Source organism: Manis pentadactyla, chromosome 1 (assembly GCF_030020395.1).
Source record: "Manis pentadactyla isolate mManPen7 chromosome 1, mManPen7.hap1, whole genome shotgun sequence".
NCBI lineage: Eukaryota > Metazoa > Chordata > Mammalia > Pholidota > Manidae > Manis > Manis pentadactyla.
The window spans coordinates 79,041,611-79,069,498 of NC_080019.1; the positions used below are offsets into that span (position 1 = coordinate 79,041,611).

The window sequence follows — 27,888 nt, forward strand, 5'->3', positions numbered from 1 at the left end:
ATTCCTAGTTTCCAGCACTGGTATGGATTTTACTAGAGGTTATTATATGCTTTTGCTCTTTCAAAAGGAGATTTGAAAAGGAAGAGAAGGGAAATGTGTAGGGTTCAGAATATCATCTGACTTGACCATTCACAGTTTGTTTAAAGAGAAAAATCAAATATGCAAGGAATATGTCAAATGTTTTTTATTTCAGTTGTTTGATTATTGGTATAAATAATCCACTAGACCATTACTGAAATTAATACTCAGAAGGAATATATATGTTCTACTTAATTAACACCTATTTCATAACTACCATGTTTATGAATGATTGATATAGGAGGTAAATATTCCATGTGCAAAATAATTACTTCAAAAATTCTAACAACATTCCATTTTTAGAGTGAGTAAGTAAATGTGTTCTTTGGGACAGAATCATGTCTTTTTTTACTGAAAATCATCAAAAATTGGTTAATTTATTATCTTGTCAATGTGGAAATCTTATTTTTATAGTAGTAGATAGCTTATAGGAGAAGTTAAATACAGTGTGATTTGTTGAAAAAAAAACACATTTTGCTTTTCCTTGATACTATGAATATTGAGTATTATTTGAACATAGTTATAAAGGAAACTGAAATTACATTCATTTTTTAAAAGTTTTTTGAACATACAGTATTTGCAAAATAACAACTGCAACATATAAAATAAACTGTTACTAGATTTAATAAAATAACATGTAACTATATCAAAGTTACTTTAGTAAGGCTTTAATGAACTTTGGAAGTTTCATGTTTAAATGTAAAACTTCCCATGTTCTTTCTCTGAAACAATGAAAAATAAAATGTATAAAAGAAGATGCATAAGACATTTATAAGTAAGTGATATAGAAAATAAACTCTGTAATCTAAAAAAGGAAATCAAATTCCTGGAGCTTCAGGCATCATAGTATAATTTGCATATGCTATACATTATTTCAATAAATGAAAAAACCACTGAATTTTTCTTTTATAAATGATATATAGATTCCAAATTTTCTAAGGGGACTTTCATTAAGCTATTACCACACTCCTCCTGTCTATTTATTGCCTCCAGCCTTTTCAAAATACATGAAGTCCTAGATAAAAACAAAAATACAGAAATGAGTTTTCAGCAACAAAACAGAGACCAATTCTCAGATGCATAAATGCTAAGGTATCAGATGCAACACAGTAACATAACTGCTAAACAAGAAAAACAGACTATATTAAGTAGATGAGGGAAAAGTTGATAGCTTCAACTCTCCATTTTAATAGCAATTAAATCCTGTGATTCTATTCACTTATTGTTACTTGCATAAGTTTAATTAATCCTCTGGTAATTTCTCAAATTTCACATTTTTCTCATGCCCTTGGAATGTTCCTCTTTGATTCTTCCTTCTTCAACATTTTATACTCCTTTTCTAGTAATATGACTTTTCTTGTGACCAGAATTCTATACACAAGTTTTAGATTTTTAGATGACATTTTTAGATGACATCTTAGAGATGAGAATGCATCTTAGACATTTTTGGCCCAGTTTTATGATTTCTTTTCCAAACTTGTCCACTATGTTCCCCAGCATATCTTACTACGTCAGTGTCTAAACAGACTCTCTTCCCTATGACTTCCATCAACTCCTACAGATTTTATTTCTCTCACATCTATCATTTTCCTTTAGCCCTTCACAAAGCCACTGATTAATCCTCATCATCATTCACCTGCAATTGCACCATTACAATTTTACCTCTCTTCAATCCACTTCTCACACCAGGATTTATCTTTTCTAAAATATGGATTTATAACTATGTTATTTATACCTAGTTCAAAACCAACCAATTAACAAATAATTATCAATTATCTTCCCAATACCTACAGGAAAGTGCCCCATCTTTAAAACTCCTTTAGAAGAAGCCCAAACTACCCCATAGTCATTTCCTAATAGTCCTCCACCACTCCCAATTTCATTTCTCATCTAGCCAAACACTCCAGCCTGCCCCTCTCTCTTTCATATAGTCCTTCTGTTACCATATGAAACTGCACACACTCTCCCCTTTGCACATTATGTCTTTGGTTATGGTGTGTATTCCTTTGGTTAAACAGTTTCCTAAGGTTAAGATTAAATTTTACTTCTAATTTTGCATAAACACTTATTGAAAACACAATTTTTAAGTAGAACTGTGGTAATAATTAAAACTTTATATAGAAAATATCCAACCTATCTCACATTAGAATAGCAAACCTAAGTCCCAATGACCACTCACCCAGTATTAATAATTGTCAACATGGCCAATTTTGGTTCAATTACTGTATCCCCTAGATCTTCCTGCTCTCAGCCCCATTTTTTAAAAGAAACTCTGTGATATCATACCATTTTATATTTCTGTATGTCAACCCCTAAAAACTTGGACTCTGTTTTGCTTTTACATAAGCACTATAAAAAACAAAAATGTCTCAAACTTAATAATTCACTAATATCATAAAATAGCCAATGTTCACATTTCCCTGAATTCCTTATAAATATCTTTTTATTATTGGTTGCCATATATCAGTATTCAAACACAGTTGACAGTTTGCATATAATTGATGTTGGTAAGTCTCTATTTTTTTTTCCTGGCATGTAATGGCATCCTTTTTCTGTATATTCTCTCACTTTTTGGTTTTTCCCTGATTGCATCCCCATGTCATTATTTAAGATACTCAACTAGTGGCTCTAAACCTTACCTGCACACTGGCATCACCTGACAGCTCTGTACATATTGAAGCTTGGTCCCACCCCAGAGATTGTGATTTACTGTCTGGGTGTAGTCTTGACCAGGGAATTTGAAAGCTACCCAGGTGTTTCTATTGTGCAACTATAGTTGAACACCAGTGCTCTGTCCCAGGAGTCCTTTGGTTGCATATGGAACTACCTGGGGAGCTACACAAACTTCTAATTCTGAGCTGCTGATTTCACTGAACTGTGGTATGACCTGATAGTGGATGGTTTTTTTTTTTAAAGTTTCCTAACTGATTTAATATGAAGACAAGTTCAGAGTCACTGCTCTATCTCCTGTATTTCCTCTCAAATGGCAAGTCCATCTGACTTCTCTGGGTGAATTCTCTATTGCAGTTTACATTCTCACATCAGATGATTCAATTTAATAATGAATCAGAAGGAAATCTTGTTTCATTGAGCTTTATTCCATGTAAATGCAGATTCAAACTCTTCTCCAAAGCAGCAATTTTGACTTTTTAATAAAAACCCCAAAGACCAGGGCATCTCCTAAATACATAAGTTCCTTCTGTTACCATGTGAAACTGCATAGACTCTCCAGAGAGAAACTAATCACCTGTTAAGCCAGAATACAGGAGAAAATGGAATTTCAGGGCTAGGATTAAATGGGGCACCTCTGAATAAACCCTGTAAATATAAGAATGTCATTTAAAAATGTACAGTTTACTAAACCATTTCAGAATGATACCAGAGACATCATCTATACCCAAGATTGGCAAAAACAAACTTACAATGAGGAAGCAGGCACCAAGCATTACAGCTTTGATCTTCACATCGAGGTCCAGAGGGAACTGGATGCCAAAGTTATCGGCATCTGTAAATGCCTCTCTCACAAAACCAGTCCACTGTTTAGAAATCTTGCCAACCACATTTTCTTCATCAAGAGATTTAATCTAAAACAAAAGAAATACAGCCTTAAAGAATTCTAGAAAACTAGTAAAACTGCTCTCAGAGTTGGAATAAAATGAAACAAATATTCTGTTAAAACTATGTACCATATATAGGTCTGAACATTGTATCATTCATAAGATGCATTTAGATTCCTGCATCTGTTGATAGATTCATGAAAAAAAGCTTTTTCTTTGCTACAAGAACTTACATGTTAAAATATTTCACACTTCTTATTCTACATAAAGACAGACAGCACTATATCATTTGAATCGATCTCAAATAAAATTTAAGAAGGAAAAGATACAAATAGGACATATATCTGTGGAAATTCCTAGAGGCCATCAAGAGGGTAATAAACTAACCCCCCATGTGACTTGTGCTTTAGGAGAAGCAGAGAAAGTTTCCACAGGCTGAATGATTAAATGTGATGGGAGTGTGCATTAGTACCCACTGTCTAGGAAAATGTGAAATGCTAAGAGCCTAGAAAGAAGCCTGGCAGTGCTGAGTGAAGGAAAGTAACCAGGAAGGAACTTGATGGGCTGCCCCAGGCCCAAGGCTGGGGTTAAGACTGTACAACAGGAGGGATGTGAACAACCAGAGGAAGGGTGTTAAAAAGCTCCAAAATAGAATTTTTCTAATTTTACAATCTGCCTGAGGAAAGCACAGAGTCATCATAAAGTCTAGAACAGATAGAGGCAGGAGATACACCTTCCTGAGTGGGCATGTTGGGGCTGAATGTAGCCCACACTCACCATGGTATGCCCACGTAGCATTGTGTCAAACCAGGAAGAAAAGTGTCCTTTTCAAGGGCACATGTGGGATTGATGAGGTTAATACATAATTCAAGTAAGGTAGAAATCAAATGTATAAGCACACATGACTTGATGATTTTTCCCACACACTCTGTTGATGTGTAATCAAGGACTGAGTGATGAGAACCAAAGCAGTTCTCATGGCTCAGAGCCACCTTCACACAGTTTTGGTTTCCTTGAGAAGCGTTGCGTCCTTGGGCTAGACTCAAGGCTGGATGATGTTTGAGTTCATTGTAAGTTCATTTATTCAATAAATACGAGAAGTGCCTTCTTGGCATTGCTCTTGCGCTGTTATGCCTTGAGTCCACTGGCTGGCCCTTTCAGATCTTCGATATCTCATCGCGTCTTCTCCCTCATCTGCGGCTCAGAAGCATGGAAGGGACTGACAGCATAAAGAACCACATGTGCTAGCGACACCTGCTGAAGCCCTCGCTCAGGTTGGGAGCAACTAGTAAATGTGGGGAAACGAAAACCAGCTGACTCACTTTATTAGGGATGGGTGAGTCAGCTTTTAAAAAATCTGACATAAACTTGATATGAAAACAGTGATAGTCTGGAGTACTGTTCTCCAACGTTTATTCACGCCCACTCCCACTGTAGGCCCAGTACACTTCCAGCACATTGCTAATTAGGCATGGCCATGTGACTTGTGTGACCAATGGAAATTATGGAGATGTGGCATAAGCAAAGATCTTAAACATGCCTAAGCTGTTTGGCCTGGCTCTTGCTCTTCAATGACCAGCCACTAGAGAAAAACATGATCCAAATAAGCTGTTCTTGCTACAGCTCCAGAAGAAACATACCTGGGGCAGACTTGAGACCAATTAACAGGCTAAGTCAGAGTCATCTAGCTGCACCTAGGTATATCCCTTGAGGCACAGCTGACCTGCAGACCCATAAGCATAAGTGCCTGTTTTCTAAGCCAGTGTGCTTTATGGGTTATTTGTTAGGCAACACAATTGTGGCAAAATGGATTAATACAAATTCTTTCTTGTACACCTTAGTGTTTACCTACTAACAGCTGTCATCTAAGCATTTGAAGCTAGTAATGGAACCTTATGGGTTTTTTCTTAGTTATTTTTTGAAGCATTTTTAAATTTAAATAAGCAAAAGAGAACTTTTCAGCCACCACAATCCTACCACTAGACCTAACAGATGTTAGCATGCCCCCTGGTGATTCCTATAGGAAGAAGTTTAGAAATTCACCAAAATTTGTGTAGAGTAGAACATACAATTTTTTTACTGAAAAATTCAGAAATATGAATTATGACTGAAAAGTCAACAGAACTAGATAATTTTTAGCTAAATTCTAGATACTATTTTAAAAACAGAAAATTTACAATAAAATGATTTCAACTTCTGGAAGTAATAAACTGATATAATTGATAGAGGTATTCTAAAAAGAAATTAATAGGTTCATCTCACAATATGAATATAAATGCAAAAATCCAAATTGAACATCAGCACAGAGAGCCCAGGTGACAAAAGAACAACAGCTCTTACACAGAAAGCTGTTATTACACACAAACTTAGAAAGCCTTTAGAAATACATAGTCTACATCCTCCTGACACACACACAATGCATATCCCTTTACTAGTCTTTATAAAAGTCTCTATTACATCACATGTGTTTTCTTATCAATTGCCTATCTCTCTCATTAGACTCTGAAGTCAGTGAGGGGAAGGATTCATTTTTATGTAACTGGGATCTACCAGAGGAACTGAAAATCATATGACGAGAGAAGCCTGGCAGTTTTATATAAGAATGAAGCTGGATTAAAGACATTTAAGTAACATTATAATTCTAAAAAAAAACAAAAGAATGAAGCTGGATGGTGGAAAACCTTAGGAAGTCAGGGGACAGTGGCAGATTTCATATATCTTATCATAAGGGGCCAGTCCTGCTCAGTTTTAGATTTTTGCCACACATGTGGAAATGTTGGCCAAGCTTAACAGATTTTATGATTTTCTAAGAGAATCATGGTATCAAGATTAAGTTATAAAATCTCTCAATTTTTAAACTTTTACAACTAAATCATTTGGGCTATGATGCTAAGCCATCTGTTGAAAAACTGCTGTGATGAAATTCCTGCATGTAGTAAATAACACTGATACATTGTGGCTTACACTGGTCAATTTAATATAAGGATAAAGGAGAAACCAAGAGAATTATAACTAGTTATTTAACTGGATAGTATGTCTTACGTGATCTTTCTTAAACTCTTTGCATAAGTGAGCTTTCTGTAGGAACTCCAAGATGTTAGAACTATTGAAGAAGGTTGAGGGCACTCTCAGCCTGTGTTTCAGACTAAGGAAGGATCCAGATGCTCTGGCAATCAGACTTAGATGACAAGGTTAATGGGTTACTTTAAATGGTAAATATGTAGTGCTTCCATAAGGAAACCCCCATGATTAAATGTTAGATGCTCTGCTTATATTTATTTGACTATAAGACTCTGCTTCTCTTTTTCCCATTTAGCATAATCAATACTGACAATTAATCTAAGCAATTAACACCTCTCTGACCAAAGTCAAATGTATAAGGACACCGTCTCCCTCTTGAGACGTCAGGATACACATATTTATTTAATATATTTGTATCATGCTGTCAAATTATATTATTCTCACATTAGAAAAGCAAAGCCCATAAATGTTAACACATTTCTTACCTCAAAATCAACATCTGCACAACAGCTGCACACAAGACATGGGCCAGTAATTTTTAGTACATCTTCTCTCCTCTCATTTTTAACTGTAAACTTTGGTAGGCATGGGTGCCACATCTGATTAACATAACCTATTGGTACACCAGGAGGAGCATGGATTTCTATCTACAAAAGCAAAAGAATATATATAAGTCATAATAATAATGTCTGATAATAACTCATCATTTGAACACTTTCTAAATGTCAGGCACTATTTTAACCACAATTTAATTCACATCGCATCCCTACCAGGTTAGTACTGTTATCTTTTTTACAGAAGTAACTGAAGAACAGAGAAGTTAATTAATTTGTATCAGATTTCCCGGCTGCAAAGTGGAAAAGATGAGACACAAACTCAGGTAGGCTGCATGCATAGTTACCACCCTAGAGCTCTGCTCTACTAGCCTCATTCTTTTTTAAAATTTCCATTTGAAATTATGAAAAATGCCTAAATTATTAAGGAACTCTTTTAAAACAGTGGCTTAGATTAGGAATGCAGCTCTAATCAGTGGTGCAGTTTTCAAATAGGAGTGGCAATTTTGCTCTACTAACAAGAAAATGGGGCTCAGAATCTTGGCTTGGGTACTTAGCTGAACGACCTTGAGAGTGCCTGCCTCTGTGTGCTCATCTGTAAGTGAGGACTTCCTAGGTCCAACTTTTATGATCAAATAGTATAATGTATGTTAATATGCTCTTTATATTGTACAGCAATTCTATCAAACTCTTAAGTTTTTCCTTACATACTAGATAGAAATTATTATAACTACCAAATGATATGGAAAACAAAGTAATTCAATATGAATAGCTTCAGTTATCTTTTTAAAATAAGTGCAGTATTAGACTTCAAATATCTATGTGCTTCCAAGTGTCTGTCATGATCTCATAGCTACCTGTATGGAATGACTTAGTGACCCAGCAGTGCTGGTCTCAGGTCACTGGGGATACAGGCAAAGGCCCACTTCCCTATAAACTCTCTGTGTCCTGGTATCTCCTGAGATCCATGTTCTCTATCAGTGGCTGTCAAGTAATATGAAAAAAACAGTTGGGTCTTTAAATGGAGGTAAAGGTACTCACAACCAGTGTATGCCTATTTATTACCAGGGACTCAAAAATATTGGCTCTTTTAATGGACAAAATGAAAAACAAAGGAATTGAGATTTTTTCAGAAGGAGCCTCTTCTAGGTCTGTTCCTTAGTAGGTTGGCTAAAATTATAGATGAACACATCTCTTCTTTTCTTCATGTTTCTGTCCTCTTGGCTCCTGGGATCACATTGTAGCATACTCTGAGTAGTGCTCCTGGTCTGGTGTTGTCCAGGTCTCTTACCAATCACTTCAGGGAAGGGACTTGACCAAAAGGCCCTATTGTCTCAGCTCTCCATGAAGACCAAGAAGTCTGGTTTCTGACCAAGGTGTTCAGCCCCACAAGAAACACCACCCAGGGACAGGGGGTCAACTGCTCACTGTTTTTCATCTGCCTTCCATCCTGTACAGTTTACTCCCAAGCATAAACCAATAGCTCATGGAACGATTCTCCTTGAAGTCTCATTTGATTATGTAAGTTCAAAGAAAGGGTGAAAATTCCTGCTGCACCACTCTGCAAAGGACCCTGATAGCGATCACCGACCTCCTGAAGGCAGCAAGGACAACAGCAACTGTCACATGCCAGCGGCCTCTGCAGAGTCATGACTTCTCGGTTCAAATTATCAAGAATCCGAATGGTGAAGGGCCTCGAAGACCCACAGCAGTTTCGAGTACAGAAATCAGTATCCTCGACTGCGAAGTAAATCATCTGTCCAAGGCTGTTCTTAATTTCGTATTTGTTATTAGTTTCAAAACCTGTTATGACTAAAAAAAGAAAAGAGAATCATTATGACTATCATGTTAAAAGAACACTGAATCTGTCCTAAGACACTATAACATCTAGTTATACCATTTTCAGATGATGCTTCAAGATACACAGGTAGGAAAAGAAAGGTGTTTTAGAGATGATTCAGAGGAAAAAAGGCAAAGTGGGAGGAGGAAAGGGTATTAAGGTATAGATAAAGAGTCCCTTTGTGAGACATGGAAAAGAAAACAACTCTTATCTTCCTAATTCCACAGACCCACAGCAGAAAGGGAGGCTTCCCTGCTGAGGAATGTGCAGTGCTAGATGGCCACTGTCCTGCTAGGTATATGTAGACAGTGTCTACTTGCTCAGTATAGTTTTCATATACTCAATTATGAACGGGATACAAGATGATTGCTGTGTTTATGCTTTATGAAAAATTTTATCAAATACTGGTTGCAGACTTTATTTTATATACCATATATTTTTTTGCATTACATAAGGTAAGGTGATGAGAGGGCATACTGTCAGTGGGCACATACAAAAAGGGAGATAGAAAAAATGGAAGGTGAACTAGAACATCACATGAGCCCAGGGAACTCTTGTTTATGAAGAACTGGTTCAGAAAGGAGAGATGGGTACTGAACTACTCATCAGAAACCTTTCCTTTTCTTAGAGCCAAGGAGCAATTAAGAGCCCTGTAAGTCCATATCCTCACTAACTTCGGTCATGGATGTCAAGAAGCCACCAAAATAATGAGTGATTTAAAGATATATATGGAGACAAAAACCACTCACTAATATCTACAGGATAGACTTTCAGTCAGACAGATGTCTTTCACAATTCTATCATCAATGACCTCCCTTAAGTATCTTTGCTCTGACTCAGACAGGCCCTGGACTCCTCCTTTTAAAAATCACCCTTGACCTCAACATCTGCCAGTCAAATGTTTTGTGAGAAAAAAATTAAACTGATTAATGGCATGGAATCTATCACCTAAGTGTTTCACTAAGTACTTTTATCTCAAAATTCTTCACTTTGCTGACGTGTGAAATGAGACCAATGGACTTACACAATCTGTTTCCTTCTAGTTACACAGAAAATGAAAACAAATAAAATAATTCTACAGGTATCTTTATTGTCTATTAAGTTTTGAACAGTGAAATACATAAGTGCCTGACATAAAATAAACTGAGCAATCTTCATCTCTTTATACTACTCATGATGTTAAAACATAGACTTTCAGTTTGAGACAAAAGAAAATAAAAGACCTCCCTTTTAAAAAAAATGAAGAATTAATAACTACTAAATTTGGAACTTGCTTACTATTTCATAATTAATAATTAATACGTACGTATTTCACAAAAATATGTGAAACATAATTTTTAATGGGATGCTATATAATGTACAATGTCTGGTTTTTAGGATTTATAATGTCAAAAATAAATTCCCTAAAAAAAAGTTTTTTTAAAATTCAGATTACAAATTATAAAACAACAGGGAAAATTATAAACAAACTAAAAAGAAAAAGAGAGAACATTATAAATACCTCACAATGTATAATTAATTTCAATGTATAATAGGCAACAATTACATATTCTAACCAAAACTATATCTCTACTAGTACAATTCATGTTATAATTTCTACCAGTGGGAAGGAACTTTGGAAAGAGGGGAAGGATTTAGCTGATAATATTCTAAAAAACAGTTGAGTTTTCATTAAGCTCTTTACATCTAGAAGGAAGACACTATGGTTCATGAATCTATCCAGGTATGCTTTCCCCTGACAGGAGTCCTGAAACATCTAGTGGCTTCCAAGTTTCTCTTGCACCTGAGGAGCACTGGACCCAAGGAAACATCCTTTGGAGTCAGGCCCCATTCACTGGAGTGCTGTTCTAGAAGTCCGACTCTAGGCCTGCTGGTCAATGCTCTCTAACACTGCAGTAGCCCTGCATCCAAGGTGACAGTCCACAGCCTGTGGAACAACGGTTCTGCAGGTTCACCTCAATTCCCATGATGAAGTGTGGGCAGGAATGTGATTTTCCAAAGCACAAGCATCCAAACTCAAGATGTTTATTTGATGTGGAAATATGCTAAGATAACCAAACTACTGCATGTGGCCCTGTACAATCTCAGGGAAAACAGAATAAAACAGCTAAAGTGATAGAATTCAGGAAAAGTGATGGAAGCACTGAAGTGATTTCCAGAGAGAAGCGAGAGCAAAGGAAGTTTTGACTGATTTCCTTCTAAGTTAGGGTCTATATCATGAGGACAAATAACCACAGTAATACTGTTTTACCACTTGACTCCTAATTTCAAGAAATAAGCTGCTGATAATCATCATTCTTTTTTATCAAGAAGGGAGACATTTGTAAATAACCAGGTTTAATCATTCTACATCAGTGGAAGTATTATATTTTGGTTGTTGATATGCCTTATCTACATAAATGTCTTCTCTTTCTAGGAATATGATCAATATGATGAATACATACCTTCCAGAAGCTCAATTTGTTGATGCACCAGTATCTGATCTATCTGTTACAGTAGAAAAAAAAACTAAGCTGTAAGTATATATCACATTTTTTAAGCCAACCAAATTAACATTTGTGTTATCTGTTAAAGAATGCATATAATCAATTATCAATATTTAATATGTAAACTTAAAATACATTTTTAAATACTTCTGAACTTTTATGCCTAGAAAAGTATAAAACCAAAGTTAACGTATTTTTAATTGAAAAATAAACAATGTATTCAGTACTAATGTGGGCAAATTCAGGTCAAATTGGAATTCCTGTAAGAACTAGAAAAAAACGTTCCTTCTGGGAAGGGCTTAAAAAATATTAAGGCCTTTTCATCCACTTGAAGAGCTCTCTTCTACAAATCTGAATATTTTTCTTTTTATGTGAACTTGGCATCATCACTTATAGGAGGTGATAACTTCCCTTATGTATATCTGTAAGGCCTAATTAAAAAAACTAGAGAATTAATGAACTACCAAAAGTTCTTATAAAAATGCTGCCCAAGTGCATTGTGGGAAATTAAATTCATTCATGCAGCATGCCAGGGAGACAATGTATTTACTGAAAATAGTCAATATCACAGGAATATTTACTTGTTTGTTTATAGGTAAGACACATAGAATTTCATATTCCTACTTTATTTACCAGATTTCTAACAACAAACACTAGACCTCACATTGCTGAGATAAAGTTATCATGTGATAAATAAAAATCCAGGAGGTTTTTTCCCTCATTGGTAGCATTAATAAAATTGGGTCTTCCAAAGAACAAAAGCATTATAAACATGTAACCTTATTAATTATAATTAAAAAGTGAGTTATACACAAAATATTAACTCCTTTTTTGGTACAATTGTTGAAGCTCACCACTAAATTGAGTTTGATGCTTCTTTCCAACTCCTTAGATATTATTCAGTGTTGGGCTTACACATCATAGTATCCATAACTAAGGTTCCAGAAGTAAAAAGCCATTGCTTTCTCCTTAGCAGTTTGACCCTAAATAAATTATGTAACTTCGCTGGACCTCAGTTTTCTCTTCTGTAAATGTTGGTAATTAAAGCACCTGTATGACAGTTTCTAAAAGGACTAAATGAATTACTACTTGTTTTATACTTAGGAACAAAGTCTAGAAAATAGTGCTTAATAAAGTTATCGGCTTTTTAATCACACATGATAATCATAGGAGACACAATTTTCCAAGACATTTGTATTTTGCTTTAAAAGTAAACCTGACCTAGAAGAATTTGGATAATTTGTTAACAAAAAAAAATGTTTTACCATTTCAGACTTTAGTGAATTAGTCATTTGTTAATCTCCGTAAGTAAACTGGAAGCATAGTTTTGTTTTTTATGTGTTGAAATTACCTGACTTAAATATTCCAACCCGGGTGGGCAGTCTGGTGGAGGCAGTGGTACTGGCATCCACAGTACCTGTGCAGGTCTACCTGGCTGATTATACATTGGCTGTTGTTGGACAGGAAAGCCCACTGGGCCAGCACCTGAATAACCAGCTGGTGGGTATGAGTATCCAGCCTGAGGGCCAGGATAGCCAGCCTGAGGGCCAGGATAGCCAATCTGGGGGCCAGGGTAGCCAGGATGTCCTGGAGGTCCTGAAATATGAACAAGTGAATTAATTTGTAACTGCACAGAAAATTGGAAACACGAACTCTTTCAGTTATCTTTTAACTAAAATTTTAGTTCAGAAATCCTGTTTCTATGAAGCATTGGTTGTGTTTTTATCTTTGAGTGATTTTTAAGTGAAGTATCTATGATTTCATATCCACTTCTATTTTGAGAGTTTGGGGCTGTGAATAGAGTTGGCTCAAGCCTTACCCTTATCATTCAAAACTCAGATAAAAATATGCTTGCAACCTAAGAGAGTGAAATAAAATCAACAATGATTTAGACTTACCTACTTAAAGATTCTGGGATGCCTTCTTGCAAAAGAGAGATGACATTGAGTAGAAGGCCCAAAATGAAGGCTTTGTGCCAACATTTCTAGGACCAAAGCACTCTGTAAAAAATGGTAACTAGAGAATTCTAACAAGTGGAACCTCCTGTATATATAGAATGAGGAGTAGTTTTGTCCCCTCAAGGAATATTTGACCAGGTCTGGAGATGTTTTGGCTGTCACAACTGGAAGGGAGACTGACACTGGCATCTGGTGGACAGAAGCCACAGACGCTGCTAAATGCTCTGAAGTGCCAGAATAGCGTCCTGAAAAAGAATTGTCCCTGCCAAAATACTACGGTGCTGCTGTTGAGAAACCCTGGTGTAGAGGTGAAGACATGTCATTCCTTCCAGTACTGTCCAGATACTTGTGTGGGTTAACAATTTGCCTGAAGTTCTAATCTACAGTGTGTTCCTATCCTGAGACCCTGACCCTCTACATGAAAGAAAAAAAAATCCATCACAATACTCAGGTTACAAATTTAAATCTCACAATTTAGCACCCTGGAAAATACAATTTGAGAACCTAGGAAGGTAAAAAGTTGCAATAGGCAAAACTGTCTTACGTATTTATTAAGCACAGTATAGGAATAAATTTAATAAATGTATACTCTGTATTTTATGTGAATTTCTGATGACAATGAAACTTTATAAGCTTACATGTATAGACTACAGAGTAGTAATTCCATAGGAATGGAATATAATTTCAAGGGAATGTGTTCCACAATATTTTAACAGCAAAAGTATGCAAAATTTAACACTTTGATTAGGCAATTTGTAAGTATTTCTGATGGAACACTGATGACAAAGTGCATACACTATTAAAAAGAACGACTTAGAAGAGAGACCAAACTTCATACTAACATCTTTTAAATAAAGCTTTTATAATTCATTCCTTCTTATAATGAATTAAATATTTATAGATGATCCATAATGTGACTACCTTTGTTCTAGAATCAGAGGGTAACAGGTATCAGTAAGGCAACGAGAGCTCATAGGCAACTTATGGGAGACAGAAAAGATTTTCTTTAAAGATTTCAGATTGATCTGATGAAGAAAATACATGTAGGAGAGGGAAAGGTATCAAAAGCTATCTTATTTAGATAGATAATATTTATGCTGAGACAAAATATGAGAAGGGGAATGCTTTGTGTAAAAATCTGGTGAGAAATGATCCAGGAGGTATGAAAACCAAATGAAAAATCTCCAGCTTTAGGAATGAACTTGGCATGTCTGAGAAAGAGAGAACATGGTAGAAGAAACAACAGAAATGGCAGTCAGTAAAGAAATAGGAGCAGTTCATCTAGGAGCTCTTTAATAAAGAGTTTGGATTTTATTCCAAGTGTGATTGACACACCTTAGAGGATTTTAGGCAGAAGAGTAAGTTCCACGATCTGGTTTGTATTTTACAAAGTTTTTAGGAGTGGGGAATATTGGGATTTTAAATGAGAAACACAGATGCAAGCTCTGCCCTTGACTCCTGATGGGAGATAGAACTCTATCCCTTACTCCAGGGATCTGTATCACCAGCGTGATTTACTGATTAACTGGAATTCAAGACAAGCGTTTGAAGGAAGGGACCAGGGTTTTATGACTATACACACTAAAGGGAGCTGTTTGGCTGGGGAGAGGGAAAGGGAAGGACATGGGACAGCTTCCCTGAGGGACCGCCATTCAGTTGAGACAAAGGAGTTCAGTGGGCCAGCAGCACAGAAGCAACATTTCAGAGAAAAGTCCTGGGATAATAACAAATACGCAGCTTCTACAAACCTATAAAAAGGCTAAGTCTACCTGAAAGGCACAGAACCAGGCTTAAGAGGGAGTTAAAGAGAAGACAAGGGAGCCTCTCAGGTCTGGGGGACTAGATTAAGCATTTTGGCCTTAATCCTAAAAGCAATAGGAAGCCAAAGCTGTAGGCACTGAATATTATCTGTGATATGATATGCATTTTTAAAGATTACTGGCTATAATGAAAAGATCATACTATAGGCAAGCCAGTGGGGATGAGGAGATGTGGGTTAATTGGCTACATTATTCACATTATTTTAATTTTCTCAAGATGCTTGGATAGAGAGTTATAGTTTATTATCTCCCAAATCAATGGATTAGGCATGTGGAATTACATGAAAGTTGGATATTATTTTCCTTTACAGAAAACTCAATTGATTTAACATGATTAATATAATAGCAAGTATTTTTCATTTATTATTTGTTAACCATTATGCTAAGTGTTTTACATATTCTGTCGTTTAATCTCTAAACCAACATGATTAGAAAATATCGTTCCCGATTTATAAATGAATTTAATTATGTATCTCCTACTTTTAATTAGCTATGGGCTAGATTAACTTATTCTCCAAATGCTTTAGATGAGTATTATAGACTTGCTAATATTCTAGAAACACCAACTATATAATTTAGAGCAGCGATTCTTAGTCCTGGATGCACATTAAAATTATCTGGGGAATTTAAAAATTACCAATCCCTGAGTCCCAGTACCTAATCATCTGCTTTGATTTTCCTGGGATAGTGCCCTTGTACTAGTGTTTTTAAGACTTCCATATAATACTTAAGTGCAGGTACCTCTGACGATTATCATCTTAGAATTTTAGAGCTTTTCTAGCTTATTTTGTAAATGCAAGCATCTGGATGAGATCCAGGCCCCATTGAGAGAGTTCTGGCTTGAGAATTAAATGGTCATTCAGCTTCCAAGCAGTTTTTTGTTTGTTTGTTTATTTAGAGTAGAATACAAAATGAATACACCCTTCTGCCCAATTCTTTTGATCCTAAGTTTCCAGGATGGTCTCTCAACATGTGGGTAGCCTACTTACTTGCAAATCTGGGTGCACTGTGAACTTTACCATTTAGTAAAAGTCTAGTAATTCTGAAACTTCGTCTAAATGAAAATCTCTGTAGTCTTTGATGTATTGGTTCAAAGGAAAAAGTACACATAGTATGTAGTGATATGACTCAATTACTTTTCTTAGGTGCAAGGCATGATTCAGCATGTGTACAAAGTAAAGCCTTCATATCTGTTACTAAATCAAAATGAGCGAGGTAGCCATTTCTATTGCTTACAGCTTCTACTTTAAAGTAGTCATCTCTTTTCGGTGAGTCTCACTGACCATGATTAACCTCAGCTAATACATGACTCAAAAACACCCAGTTTTTTAATCCAAAAACCTGAATATTTGAATATGAAAAATCGGAAAATCCCAATACTGAGAACTGACAGATGGACAATCAACACAATCTTTTATTTAACATGCAAATTTTGGGGTTTAACTTATTTACAACCTCATATTTCACTTATTAAATGTAAAATATCATTTTTATTAACTCTATGTTTATCCATAAAAACTGCTTTTATCATTTTTATAATATGCAGTCCAAAAAAACCCAAGAACAGTTAGGCTGTCAATTACATTACTGTGCTTTAAATAAAAGGCACTATGAAAATAAATACACACATAGAGACAGACACACACACAACATGCACTCTTTGGGGAATATAAAAAATCAATTGGTTTTGTTTTTTTATTCTTATTTTACCCTGGAATGCTGCTGAAGGATACTGAGGAGGACCCCCGGCTGGGAAATTTGTTCCTGAGTCAGGAACATTCTCTTGCACACCTGCAATTCAAGGAGAGGTAAACATATATCTGCTTTAATAAAACATAGATGAAAAATGCCTTGTCTTTAGATAATTTTCATTTGTATGATCTTGTGCTACATTGAAATAGAAAAAGTGAATTCTTCACTGAACAAAAGCTGTTCCTGTTGTCAGAGTTGATTTGCAGTAGAACTGTTTCAAACAAATTATCTTTTAAAGTAAGATAGTTGAGCAACTGGGGCTGAATTTCTAGTTCTTAAATATGCCTGATGAAGTGTTCATGTCTATACTTTGAATTTGTTGGTATTAGAAAAAAAGGATTGTTTAAAACAGCACATATAGATTGTGAACAAAGAGGTGAGATTAGTTGGATGTGGGGATGGTAATGGATTACAGATGATTTTAAAGATACCTAAATTATTGCTATAAAGAATTATTTTTTAAATATTTAAAATAAGGCATATATTTCAGTATTTAAATATCATTTTTTAATGTTTACTCTGGAAGTACCCCAATAAGGCTGAACCATAGGAAATTCTCAATTTGATTCTGACAAGAATCATAACTGGCTTAATTACAATAAATGTATTAAACTTTGTTAACTGCTAACCAATGTGGTATGAATAACCTTAATGTATGCACAAATGGTTCAACCTCCTAGTTCTTCATATTTATGTTTCTCTAATCAATCATTTAGTGGCCAACACAGACAACAAACACATATAATTTTTAATTAAGGCATCATTGATACACAATTTTATGAAGGTTTCACATGAGCAATATTGTGGTTTCAACATTCATCCATATTATCAAGTACCCCTCCACCCCACTGCAATCACTGCCCATCAGCACAGTAAGATGCTATAGTCATTTCTTATCTTCTCTGTGCTATACTGCCTTCCCTGTGACCTACCTATATTGTGTGTGCTGATTATAATGCCCCTTAATACCCTTCTCCTTCCCTTGCCCCCTCCCCCTCCCCTTCCCTTTGGTAACTGCTAGTCCCCTCTTGGAGTCTGTGAGTCTGCTGCTGTTTTGTTCCTTCAGTTTTGCTTTGTTGTTATACTCCACAAATGAGTGAAATCATTTGGTACTTGTCTTTCTCCACCTGGCTTATTTCACTGAGCATAATACCCTCTAGCTCCAACCATGTTGTTGCAAATAGTAGTATTTATTTCTTTTTATGCTGAGTAATATTCCATTGTGTATATGTACCACATCTTCTTTATTCATTCATCTACTGATGGACACTTAGGTTGCTTCCCATATCTTGGTTATTGTAAACAGTGCTGCGATAAACATGGGGGTGCATATGTCTTTTTGAATCAGGGATCTTGCTTTCTTTGGGTAGATTCCTAGGAGTGGAATTCCTGGGTTAAATGGTAATTCTATCTTCAGTGTTTTGAGGAACTTTCATACTGCTTTCCACGATTGTTAAGCTAATTTACATTCCCACCAGCAGTGTAGGAGGGTTCCCCTTTCTCCGCATCCTCACCAGCGTTTGTTGTTCCTTGTCTTTTTGATGTTGGCCATCCTTACTGGTGTGAGGTGATAATTCATTGTTTTAATTTGTATTTCCCTGATAATTAGCGATGTGGAGCACCTTTTCATGTGCCTGTTGGCTATCTAAATTTCTTTGGATAATTGTCTGTTCATATCCTCTGCCATTTTTTTATCAAGTTACTTGTTTTTTGGGTGTTGAGGCATGTGAGCTCTTTATTTTTGGGTGTTAACCCCTTATCAGGTAAGTTGTTGACAAATACATTCCTCCATACTGTCAGAGAATAAATATTTACTGAGCATCTCCTGTGTCACCACTGAGTTAGGCTCTGGGGCTACACTGGCTCTGCCTTCATGGAACTTATGGTCTGGTGGACACTATGCTTAAATCATGCTCTCCTCTCTGTCATCATGGCTTGCTAGCTGTAAATTCAAATTAGTTTCTCTTTGAATCATGGGGACAAAGCATGAATATAGAAGAAAAGTTTGGTTAAACTTTAAATCTAATACATTTTCTACATACTTCTCTATCATGGGCCTTCAAAGACCACTTGACTCATGTGGTTTCAGCAGGGAGGCTGGATGGTGGGCCCTCTTTCTCCTCCATTCACTTGGCTTCATAATATCTTTAGATGAATGGAATCTATGATGATTGTGAAAATTCAGGCAATAGGGAATCCTCTACTTCAATCAGGGATTTTCTGTGAACAGACACTGCAACATATGCCAATTTGTCACAGATCCCTAAAATACCACAAGTCATCCACCCCAATCATTCCCTTCTGTTTCTTGGCTTTGATTGGCCCAGCTCCAAGGTCTCTAGCTATCAAGGTTCTGCCTAAAAGCCCCCACTCCCAGGATGAGCTGGAAATGACAGGATCAAACTCAACAGCTCTCAAGGAAACACACTGCAAATTTGACTTATAGACCTACCCTTACGTGCTATATCACACTTGGCACCTTTTAACAGCTACCATTGTTTAAATGATAGCAAATACACACACATATCCAGGAGCTGACAGATTCAAGAAATTGGGACTTCATAATCTCTGGGGTTTTGGTATCAGAGCAATGATCCTAGTTTCAGGAATTTTAGGGATAATTTATATAAAGAGAAAATAAGTGAATGGGCAAGGAGTCAAGTAGATAGACCAAAGCACATATGAATTATGAATGGGTTTCTGCATATGTGAAATGCAACTTTAAATAACTTAGAAAAATCATAGGACTGTCACATTGTTGTAAAGACAGTTTATTTTTACTTTCATATATGTGTATTTTCATACATACATATATACTTCTATTTTTCTTCATGCATACACATACGCACACACACATGTATGAAGCTGAAGAATTTAAAGGTGACTATGACTATGGCCAAAAAAATCTTTCTAAAGTGATTTGAATCATCTGAAAGCTTGTAGTAAATAAAATAGCTTAATACCATATAACTTTACATTTAAAATACTTTGAGTTTTGCAGCAGCAGACTCACAGAACCCAAGAATGGACTAACAGTTACCAAAGGGGAAAGGGACTGGGGAGGATGGGTGGGAAGGGAGGGATAAGGGGGAAAATGGGGCCTTACGATTAGCACACATAATGTAGGGGGGGCATGGGGAGGGCAGTATATACAGAGAAGACAAGTAATGACTCTATAGCATCTTACTACGCTGATGGACAGTGACTGTAATGGGGTTTGTGGGGGGGACTTGATAATAGGGGGAATCTAGTAACCATAATGTTGTTCAAATAATTGTACATTAATGATAAAAAAATAAATTTTAAAAAATACTTTAGTTTTGCAAATAGAATTAGTAATACAGCAAACAGTGAGAAGATCATGAAAATTTAAGAAGGAAAACTGAGGCTTCTGGTCCTAACAAGTATCTAATATATCTAGTGAGGCTGACATTGTGGAGAGAGAAACACCTCTTTGGTTCCCAAAGGAAGATAAATAGGGAATATACATCTTTTCAGGAAAAAGTATTTTGTTTTCAAATTTTTCCCCATTGTATTGTTGTTCTCTTCAGAATGTAATATTTTTAAAAAGACAAAGTCTCTTATTACATGCTTGGTCAATACCCATCTTAATCAGCATTTTCTTGAGGAAAAAAAAGCCAGAACGAAACGATTGGTATTTATTTAAACCTATTCACATGTGTATGTATTGAGGACATATTTGAGGATTTTATTACGATGGACTGACACATTAAATTTATTATGTTAAAAAATGTGATTTGAACAATGTTTATGTATATAAAATACACAGAGAAAGGGAAAAACTGATCTGAATGGAATATAATATAAGTTACACATCATATTTCTCAGTAAGCCTAAAATTTCTTAGATCTAATTTTTTTTTAACTTTAAAGGAAAAATTAGTGATGGTGGATATATGTGTACATCTTCTCTAAGTCAAAACACTGAACTAGACTTTGGATTCTGGAGCACAAACACTACAAAGTAAATTCTATCCCTTTAGAAACTGAATAAAATATTATGACAAATAACATGCTGACAAAAGATTTACCATTACAGGAAGAAAGCACACACAAAGTAAATTACTTACTTTGTTTGTCCATGATTTAATGAAGAGTTCTGAAAAAGAAGGCCTGAGATTAGTATGTCATCCATAAATTTACAGGTTGAATATAACAGTGAAAACAAGATAATCTGCAACTGCACATACACATAGGGTATGCATCTGGTGTTCCAGAATTTAACCCTTTGTTCTGGACCCTATTCCCCACTGCTGTGGTTCTGAGTAGGACTTCACAAGTTGTGGGTCAGCCCAGGATGGTTGGCAATTTCTGAACACCTTGGGAGGACAGGGTCCACTGGGCAGAAAGCTGCGAAGGAAACATTGTAAGCCTAAGACCCCATATGGTAACCAAGTTAAAAACTGAGTCTTTCAACCTACACAGCGTAAAGGGAGCATATTTTCCAGCACCCAGCCTCAGGGCTGGGCTCCAGGCATGGTTCAGCAGGACGCACAGACAGATTACCTATCAGGCCACACTACGGCAAGTATCTCCAGATTCCAGGTCCTGTGGACATGTTCTGCCCCACTTGGACAGTATATTTGTAAAGGCATGATCATTTGCTTACGCTTCAAAACATACTTTTAGCCAGAGAACTCACTCTCAGGAGTTGTTATAGTTGTAGCACCATGACAATCCAACCTAAACTTTGTGCACTCATTTCAAGGACAGAAAAATAATAAACGGTGAACTCAGTACTTCTGCCTTCCCGGGCCCTGATCCCATCAAACACTTTCTCACTACCACCTGTCACTACTTTCCCCATCTTTACACTTGAAATCTGAACTCCCTATATGCTCGTTAATTTTAATTTACACATGAGGCAAAACTCTTACCTATTTTATCTTGGACACACACACTAGTATGAATCATTCCTGCCCTTTCCAGGCCCTCTCTGGTCATGCTGCCCCTTTACTAACTCATCCTACTGGGTCATCCTAAATGGTAAATAAAATCAACTGATTCCTCTATATCCTTATCTAAAATCTGTTTAAAGAAGAAACCACACCCCTCTTCTCCTTTGATTTCTTTATCATTGCCTACTTTAAGAAAGAAATTTCATAATCTAGTAAAACTCTTAAGAACATTTCGATTATAGTCACCTCTTAATTATATATTATATATACTTAAGAAGTTCAGCAATGGTTAAATAATTTCAGAATGGGTTTACCTGGACTTAGAACAAAGCAAAAAAAATTTGAGTTACCAATTTGACTTTCTGAATTTTTTTAGGATAATAGTAAGCTGAGTTTTCTACTCAGAAACCAACTGCTCTGGAACTACGCAGGACAGAAGGGCAAAAAAATTAAAGTGTATGTTTTTATGATAATTTATAAGATGACCAATAAGCTAAACATAGGTACCCAAAGTTGGCTAAAAGCTTTCATAGGCCACATTCATGTTTTAGGTTCTATTATAGGGAAACTACAAAAGGAGACTAAATTCTTACGTACATACCAAATGCCATGATTACTTTTGTCAACATGATCTGAGATTATACATTAAAATCTATACCTGCAAGAATACTTTAACAGATAGATATATATGTAAAATTAAAAGGCTGACTTTCTGGAGTAGAAATAGGTAGTATACCTTAATTAATATGCTGGACTAAACATCTCTGAAGTTTTCAATCTGCCCTCTGTTGCTCGAAAGACACCACTCTGTAATATGCTTAAACAAAAATATTCTATGACCTTTAAGCAATTAAACAGCAGCTTTAAGGTATATTGTTCCCATTATTCTCCCCTTGCCTACAATGTCAGAAAGGCACCCATTTCAAGGACAAAGTGTGAATAATACTCAGAGGAGGAACACAAGTAAGTACCCCCATGTGTGTGTGGGGATTATTTTCAAATAACTTAAAAAATACTTTTTTATTTTTAAAAATTAAAATGTTTTTAATGAAAAATATTTTTTTCTTAATATTGAGTAATTTGAGCCTGGTAAATCCAGTGTCAGTCAGAAAGAAAGGATGTGCCAGAAAGAGAGGGAATTCATAAACATGCTTCACATTAAGAACCAATGTTGGGTTTAAGCAACGGATGTAGGCATTTCAGCTCTACATGCTCTATCCTTTGTCAAATGGCTACCAATTATGAATACAAGAATATTTATCTTTCATAGAGTCCTTGCACAAAATTCCAAGGAAGAGAAACTAAGCAGACTTTAAAACAGAGCTCCTTTGTTCATTATTTGCTCTTTTCCTTCTTATTTGGCTACATTATTTTGAGTCTTAAACCATAGGTTTGTGAGAATAAGTATCTGTTGAGCAAACTACTGAAGAACAAAATCTGGGTCCTTGCTTTCTTGGAGGTCTGGAAATTTTCACAATCACATAATATTTCAAGCATGAAAAATGGTATGTCATCAGATCTGGTGCAAAACATTAGGTGACAGTTGTATCTGTATGAATGCTAGGTTGAATAAAGCACTTGTGGAATAAAGATATCCACCATGTTTGTCCCTGTCCACTCATATCTGCTCTTTTAAGGCTGTTTTGATTTTCTCAAACTTAATGGACTTACTACGAGACAGAATGTCACTCAGTTTTGGAAATTACTGGGCTGAGTCCTGGGTGAATTAATAAGCTAATTAATGAACATGATAATGCTACTTTAAATAACGCCTCCCACTACTCATAGTAAGAGACAAATTCCAGAAAGACTTCTAAAATAGAGAAAATCATACTTGTCCTATACAAAAAAAAGTCTCTAACAAAGTCATGTTATATATTTTACCACTGGACTCATTACTTCAAAACAAATACACAACTTCAAATTATAACCTGATTATTACACACTTCTTCCGAACCATGTTGAAGAGGAACTTCTGAGGAGAGTAAGGCATCATATACCAACCACTGTAAGACCCTTTGCTGATCTGGGCTACTTGATAATTATAACCTCTACCAGCAGACAGAAAGAGAAATAATGCCTATGATATCCAGTTAGAGCTCCATAACGCATATTACAGTGAAACCTTCTGACCCATCTCTTGAGGTCTGGAAATTTTTATCTTACTGTTTTCAAAAAGCATTTGAAAAAGTAATGCAAAATCTGGAATCCAAGGGAAGCATACCTGATTTTGGAATATTCTAAATCAACTGTGTCTATAAACTAGGCATAAAGTACATTTGGATTATTTATCCAGGTTTAATTCTTAATTGCCTAAGAACAAACCAGTTAACATTTTTCTCAGAGCCTCAAGATGGGGATATATGTTCTGAATTATTTTAGCAAAATTTTACCACTCTCAAAACAATCAGAGATTTCTCTGTCCCTAACTCCCTATGAGTAAGTGAGAATGACATGAGTAGGGGAATGGTGGAATGAAGGGGAATGGAGATCCCGACACTGGCTGAAATAAGTCACAGACCAAGTAACTTCCATTTGTTCAGCTTATGTTTGTAGGTAACTTTTGTGTCATATAAAGGTTTACTAAACATCTATCGACAAAAACATTTCATCTATTGAACTGTGATTTGTTAAAAGAGAAGTGGTGCAAAAACAGGTGTGTTTTCACAAACAGGTGGGCCAAGATGTTGGTGAGCATTTGTGGACACCAGGATACCACACATACAAGACAGGGCATGGATGTGGGGTGGCTGAGGCTGACTGGTAACAGGGTATCTTCCTATAAAAATCCACTCCTGTACTTTAGGTTCAAAAAAACAAAACAACTATGCTCAGAACGATGTTAGGATAGCATTTTATAGTAATGCTATTTTTTTTTCAAGTAGTCTAGTTGAAAAAAGCAGATATTACACCAACTGGGACCAATTGAGAGTGGCTGTCAAGTGTTCCAAAACTAACAAGTAAACCAGAAAAAAACTATGTTAGTTAGCCTCATTTGTTGGCTTTATTACTCCTGAAAAGCCTTTCCTGACAACTCAGAGCTCCCTCACAAATTTGAATGGCTTCCTTTCCTCATTATAAATGAGGAAACTAAATCTAGAGACATTAATGTCTGCCTAATGTGTTATACAGCTCACTAACTAGCTCAGTGAAAATCATTCATATCTCATGTCCTTTGCATTCATATCCTTGGCTTACTGGAAAAAAAAAGACACTCTCACAAATTGTCAAGTTTTCATAAAATCTGTTGAAAGACTATTTTTATGGCAGGTTTCTTATGTAAGGCAAAAAGCATGAATTTCAAAAGTACCAGAGGCCACTTTGGTTTTACTAGGCTGGGCAAGAGTTTTTTGTTAACATTTATTAAATTCAAAATTTGGGAAATGAAAAACACAGTTGTTAATACTGATGAACTACTGTGCTTTGGCTTTTCAAATTTAGAATTATTCAAGAAAGTGCAACAGTGTGTATATACACACACACACATAAAAAAGCACATATACATTTATAAGTATGTATATAAAGTCACGTGCCTTTTTCAAAGAATGTTGACTGAAGGTATAAAGAACATAATGCACTAAAACAAAATGACAATTGACAATACATTATTATGGGGACTCAAATTCTATGAAGAAAATTAATGGTGCTCTAAGAGTTACAGGGGCAGTAATGTCGATGGTGGTGGAAGAGAGGTGTTTGGGGTCCAGGGTCCAGGGGAGAGTGAGGCATTAGGGACAGAGGGGAACTGTGCAGATAGAAGTCCTGTGGCTGGAGGCAGCTTTGCTCATTCAAGCGGATGAAAGGTTTGTGGGTTACAGAGCCAAAGAGGGAGAGATCATTAGACATGAGCATGGAGAGGTGTACAGGGGACAGTTCTTACACATTTAATGTCTCTCTACCTGAATTCCAGGCCAGAGCAGTTTGTTTTTGTCTGACAGCATGTGCTTGCTGACTCAATAATGTATACAGTATGATTTCATTCCTTTCAGTTAGAAAGAACAGCTCCCTTACATAGCCGAGGGCTGCTTAATCTACAACCTAGCCATTTATTTTCCATGCCACTTTTCTACCAGCTGCAGAAAATCCCTTCAATTCCTTTCTCACTTTCTTGTGTTTGTGCCAAGTGTTCAAAGTCTTACAGTTGTTATACTTGCCAGGGTGGTATTAAGAGAAAGTTATGATGAAAAAAATTGCCAGGGTGGTATTAAGAGAAAGTTATGATGTTAAAAAATTTCAAGGAAGAAAAGGTGAATCCTGAATCAACTTCACACTTCACACTAAGACATACAAGTGATTTCTGTACAAACCATGTTTCTCAAATTGCTAAACTAGGAGAAAAAAGTGAGTGCCTGTTCCTGGAATCAGGAAGTGGCCATGCCAGGATTTCCAGGAATAACTATAATAAAACCATAAGGGGGCCAGATAGTGAGCTTGGAGAAACATAAACTGTCAAATACTAAAAATAATTAAAGCTAATTACTGAGTACTCTGCTTTGTCGGACACTGTCAGACAACTAAATATGTAAACATATCATCTCTAATTCTTTTATCTCTTTTTTAATCATTACACAATTTCAGAGATGAGGCAAGGAAGCGTGGATGAAGAAACTGACTCGAGTCCACAGATACTTGGTAGAGGCAGGTTTCAAGTCAGGCGGGTGTACTCCTGTGCTAATGGTCTGTCTTAGCCTCTCTGCTAGAAATTGCCTGTCTTTCACTTCATCTGGTATTCCAGAGTGCCTAGCATGTTTGGGGCTCCAGTCATACTTCTGTTTATACGTACTATTAAAGGACAGCTAGCAGGCTCTACTCATCAGCCGTCTAATACTCCCAACATGCGGGCAGATACTGAGATCAGGTTCTCGGCGCGGTGAAGAGGTGTACAGTACTAGGTGGACGCTGGGCCTGCAGGGCGGCTTCAGGCTGGAAACACCTTGTCACTGGAAAGGTCTGGGGCTGGGGGTATCGCTGTGGCCAACTGGAACCCTCGCTGAGTCGCCGCTCCGCTTCCAAGGACTTTTCCCGCGGCCGCTGGAACCCTTGCCGCTAACGTCTACCCATCAACCCTCAGTTCCCCGCGACCCGACGGCCCGGCGCCCCCTCACCCCGCGCCCAGACAGCCCCACCGCCCGGCTCCCCTCTCCCCGCGTCCCCACCGACCGACTCCCCCGCGCCCCGTCTCCCCGCGCCTCGACAGCCCCACCGCCCGGCTCCCCTTCTCCCCGCGTCCCCACCGCCTGGCTCCCGCCTCCCCGCGGCCCCACTGCCCGGCACCCCCTCTCCCCGCGTCCCCCCCGCCAGGCTCCCCCTCTCCCCGCGCCCCGAAAGCCCCACTGCCCGGCGCTCCGCTCCCCGCACCCGCGGAGGACACCCCGACAGCCTCCCGCCCACCTGTGCCTGCGCTTCTCCAGCGGCGCCCGGAGTGAGACGAAGTCTGGACACCTGGGCGCCGGATGGCTACCCCCGGTCCTTCGGTCGCTGGGGGACTGAGCGCGGCTGGTTACCCGATCTTCCCGCAGGTCACCAGGGAACGGGCTTCTGAGCAACCTCGGTGTGGGGAAACCCGCGGTTTCTGGTTTCGTTTCCGGGATCCTGGGTACACAGAGGGGCTTCCCTACGGGCCGCGGTCTTGCTTCCTGGGGCGTCGACTCCAGCTGGCACATAGAAAGTCTTTAACGAGAGGGGAGTGGCCGCCTCCCGGGCGCTAAATACCGGAGATTTCGTGCACAAAGGCCGTGACTTCCACCCCTGGGCTTCCCATTGCTCCCAAAGCTTGGACGCAGTGGGCGGTTCAGAGTACGAGGAGGGGCGAGCTTGCTTTTCTCTACAGCGCCTTTTCTCCTTCGCTCTCTTACCCTCCTTGTTTCCGTCTCTTTGTCCCTCCTGTCTCTCCTCTCCCTTTCT

At 37.3% G+C, this 27,888-nt stretch overlaps 1 protein-coding gene across 2 annotated transcripts; it reads right to left on the reverse strand.

The window, feature by feature from the left end:
• Positions 1–169: 169 nt before the first annotated feature.
• Positions 170–27,745, reverse strand: LOC118918009 (phospholipid scramblase 1). Of its 2 annotated transcripts, XM_036896392.2 has the most exons (9): positions 27,376–27,745; positions 21,157–21,185; positions 17,025–17,105; positions 12,888–13,132; positions 11,495–11,537; positions 8,802–9,022; positions 7,142–7,303; positions 3,501–3,662; positions 170–1,093 (listed from the first exon to the last, which is right to left on the reverse strand). In XM_036896392.2, the coding sequence occupies exons 2-9, from the start codon at positions 21,167–21,169 to the stop codon at positions 1,055–1,057; spliced, it is 966 nt and encodes a 321-aa protein (XP_036752287.2). In that variant the 5' UTR covers positions 21,170–21,185; positions 27,376–27,745; the 3' UTR covers positions 170–1,054. The 2 variants fall into 2 exon arrangements, with proteins under 2 accessions (XP_036752287.2, XP_057354926.1); XM_057498943.1 differs by lacking the exons at positions 12,888–13,132; positions 21,157–21,185; positions 27,376–27,745 and having other exon boundaries at positions 17,025–17,093.
• Positions 27,746–27,888: the final 143 nt, after the last annotated feature.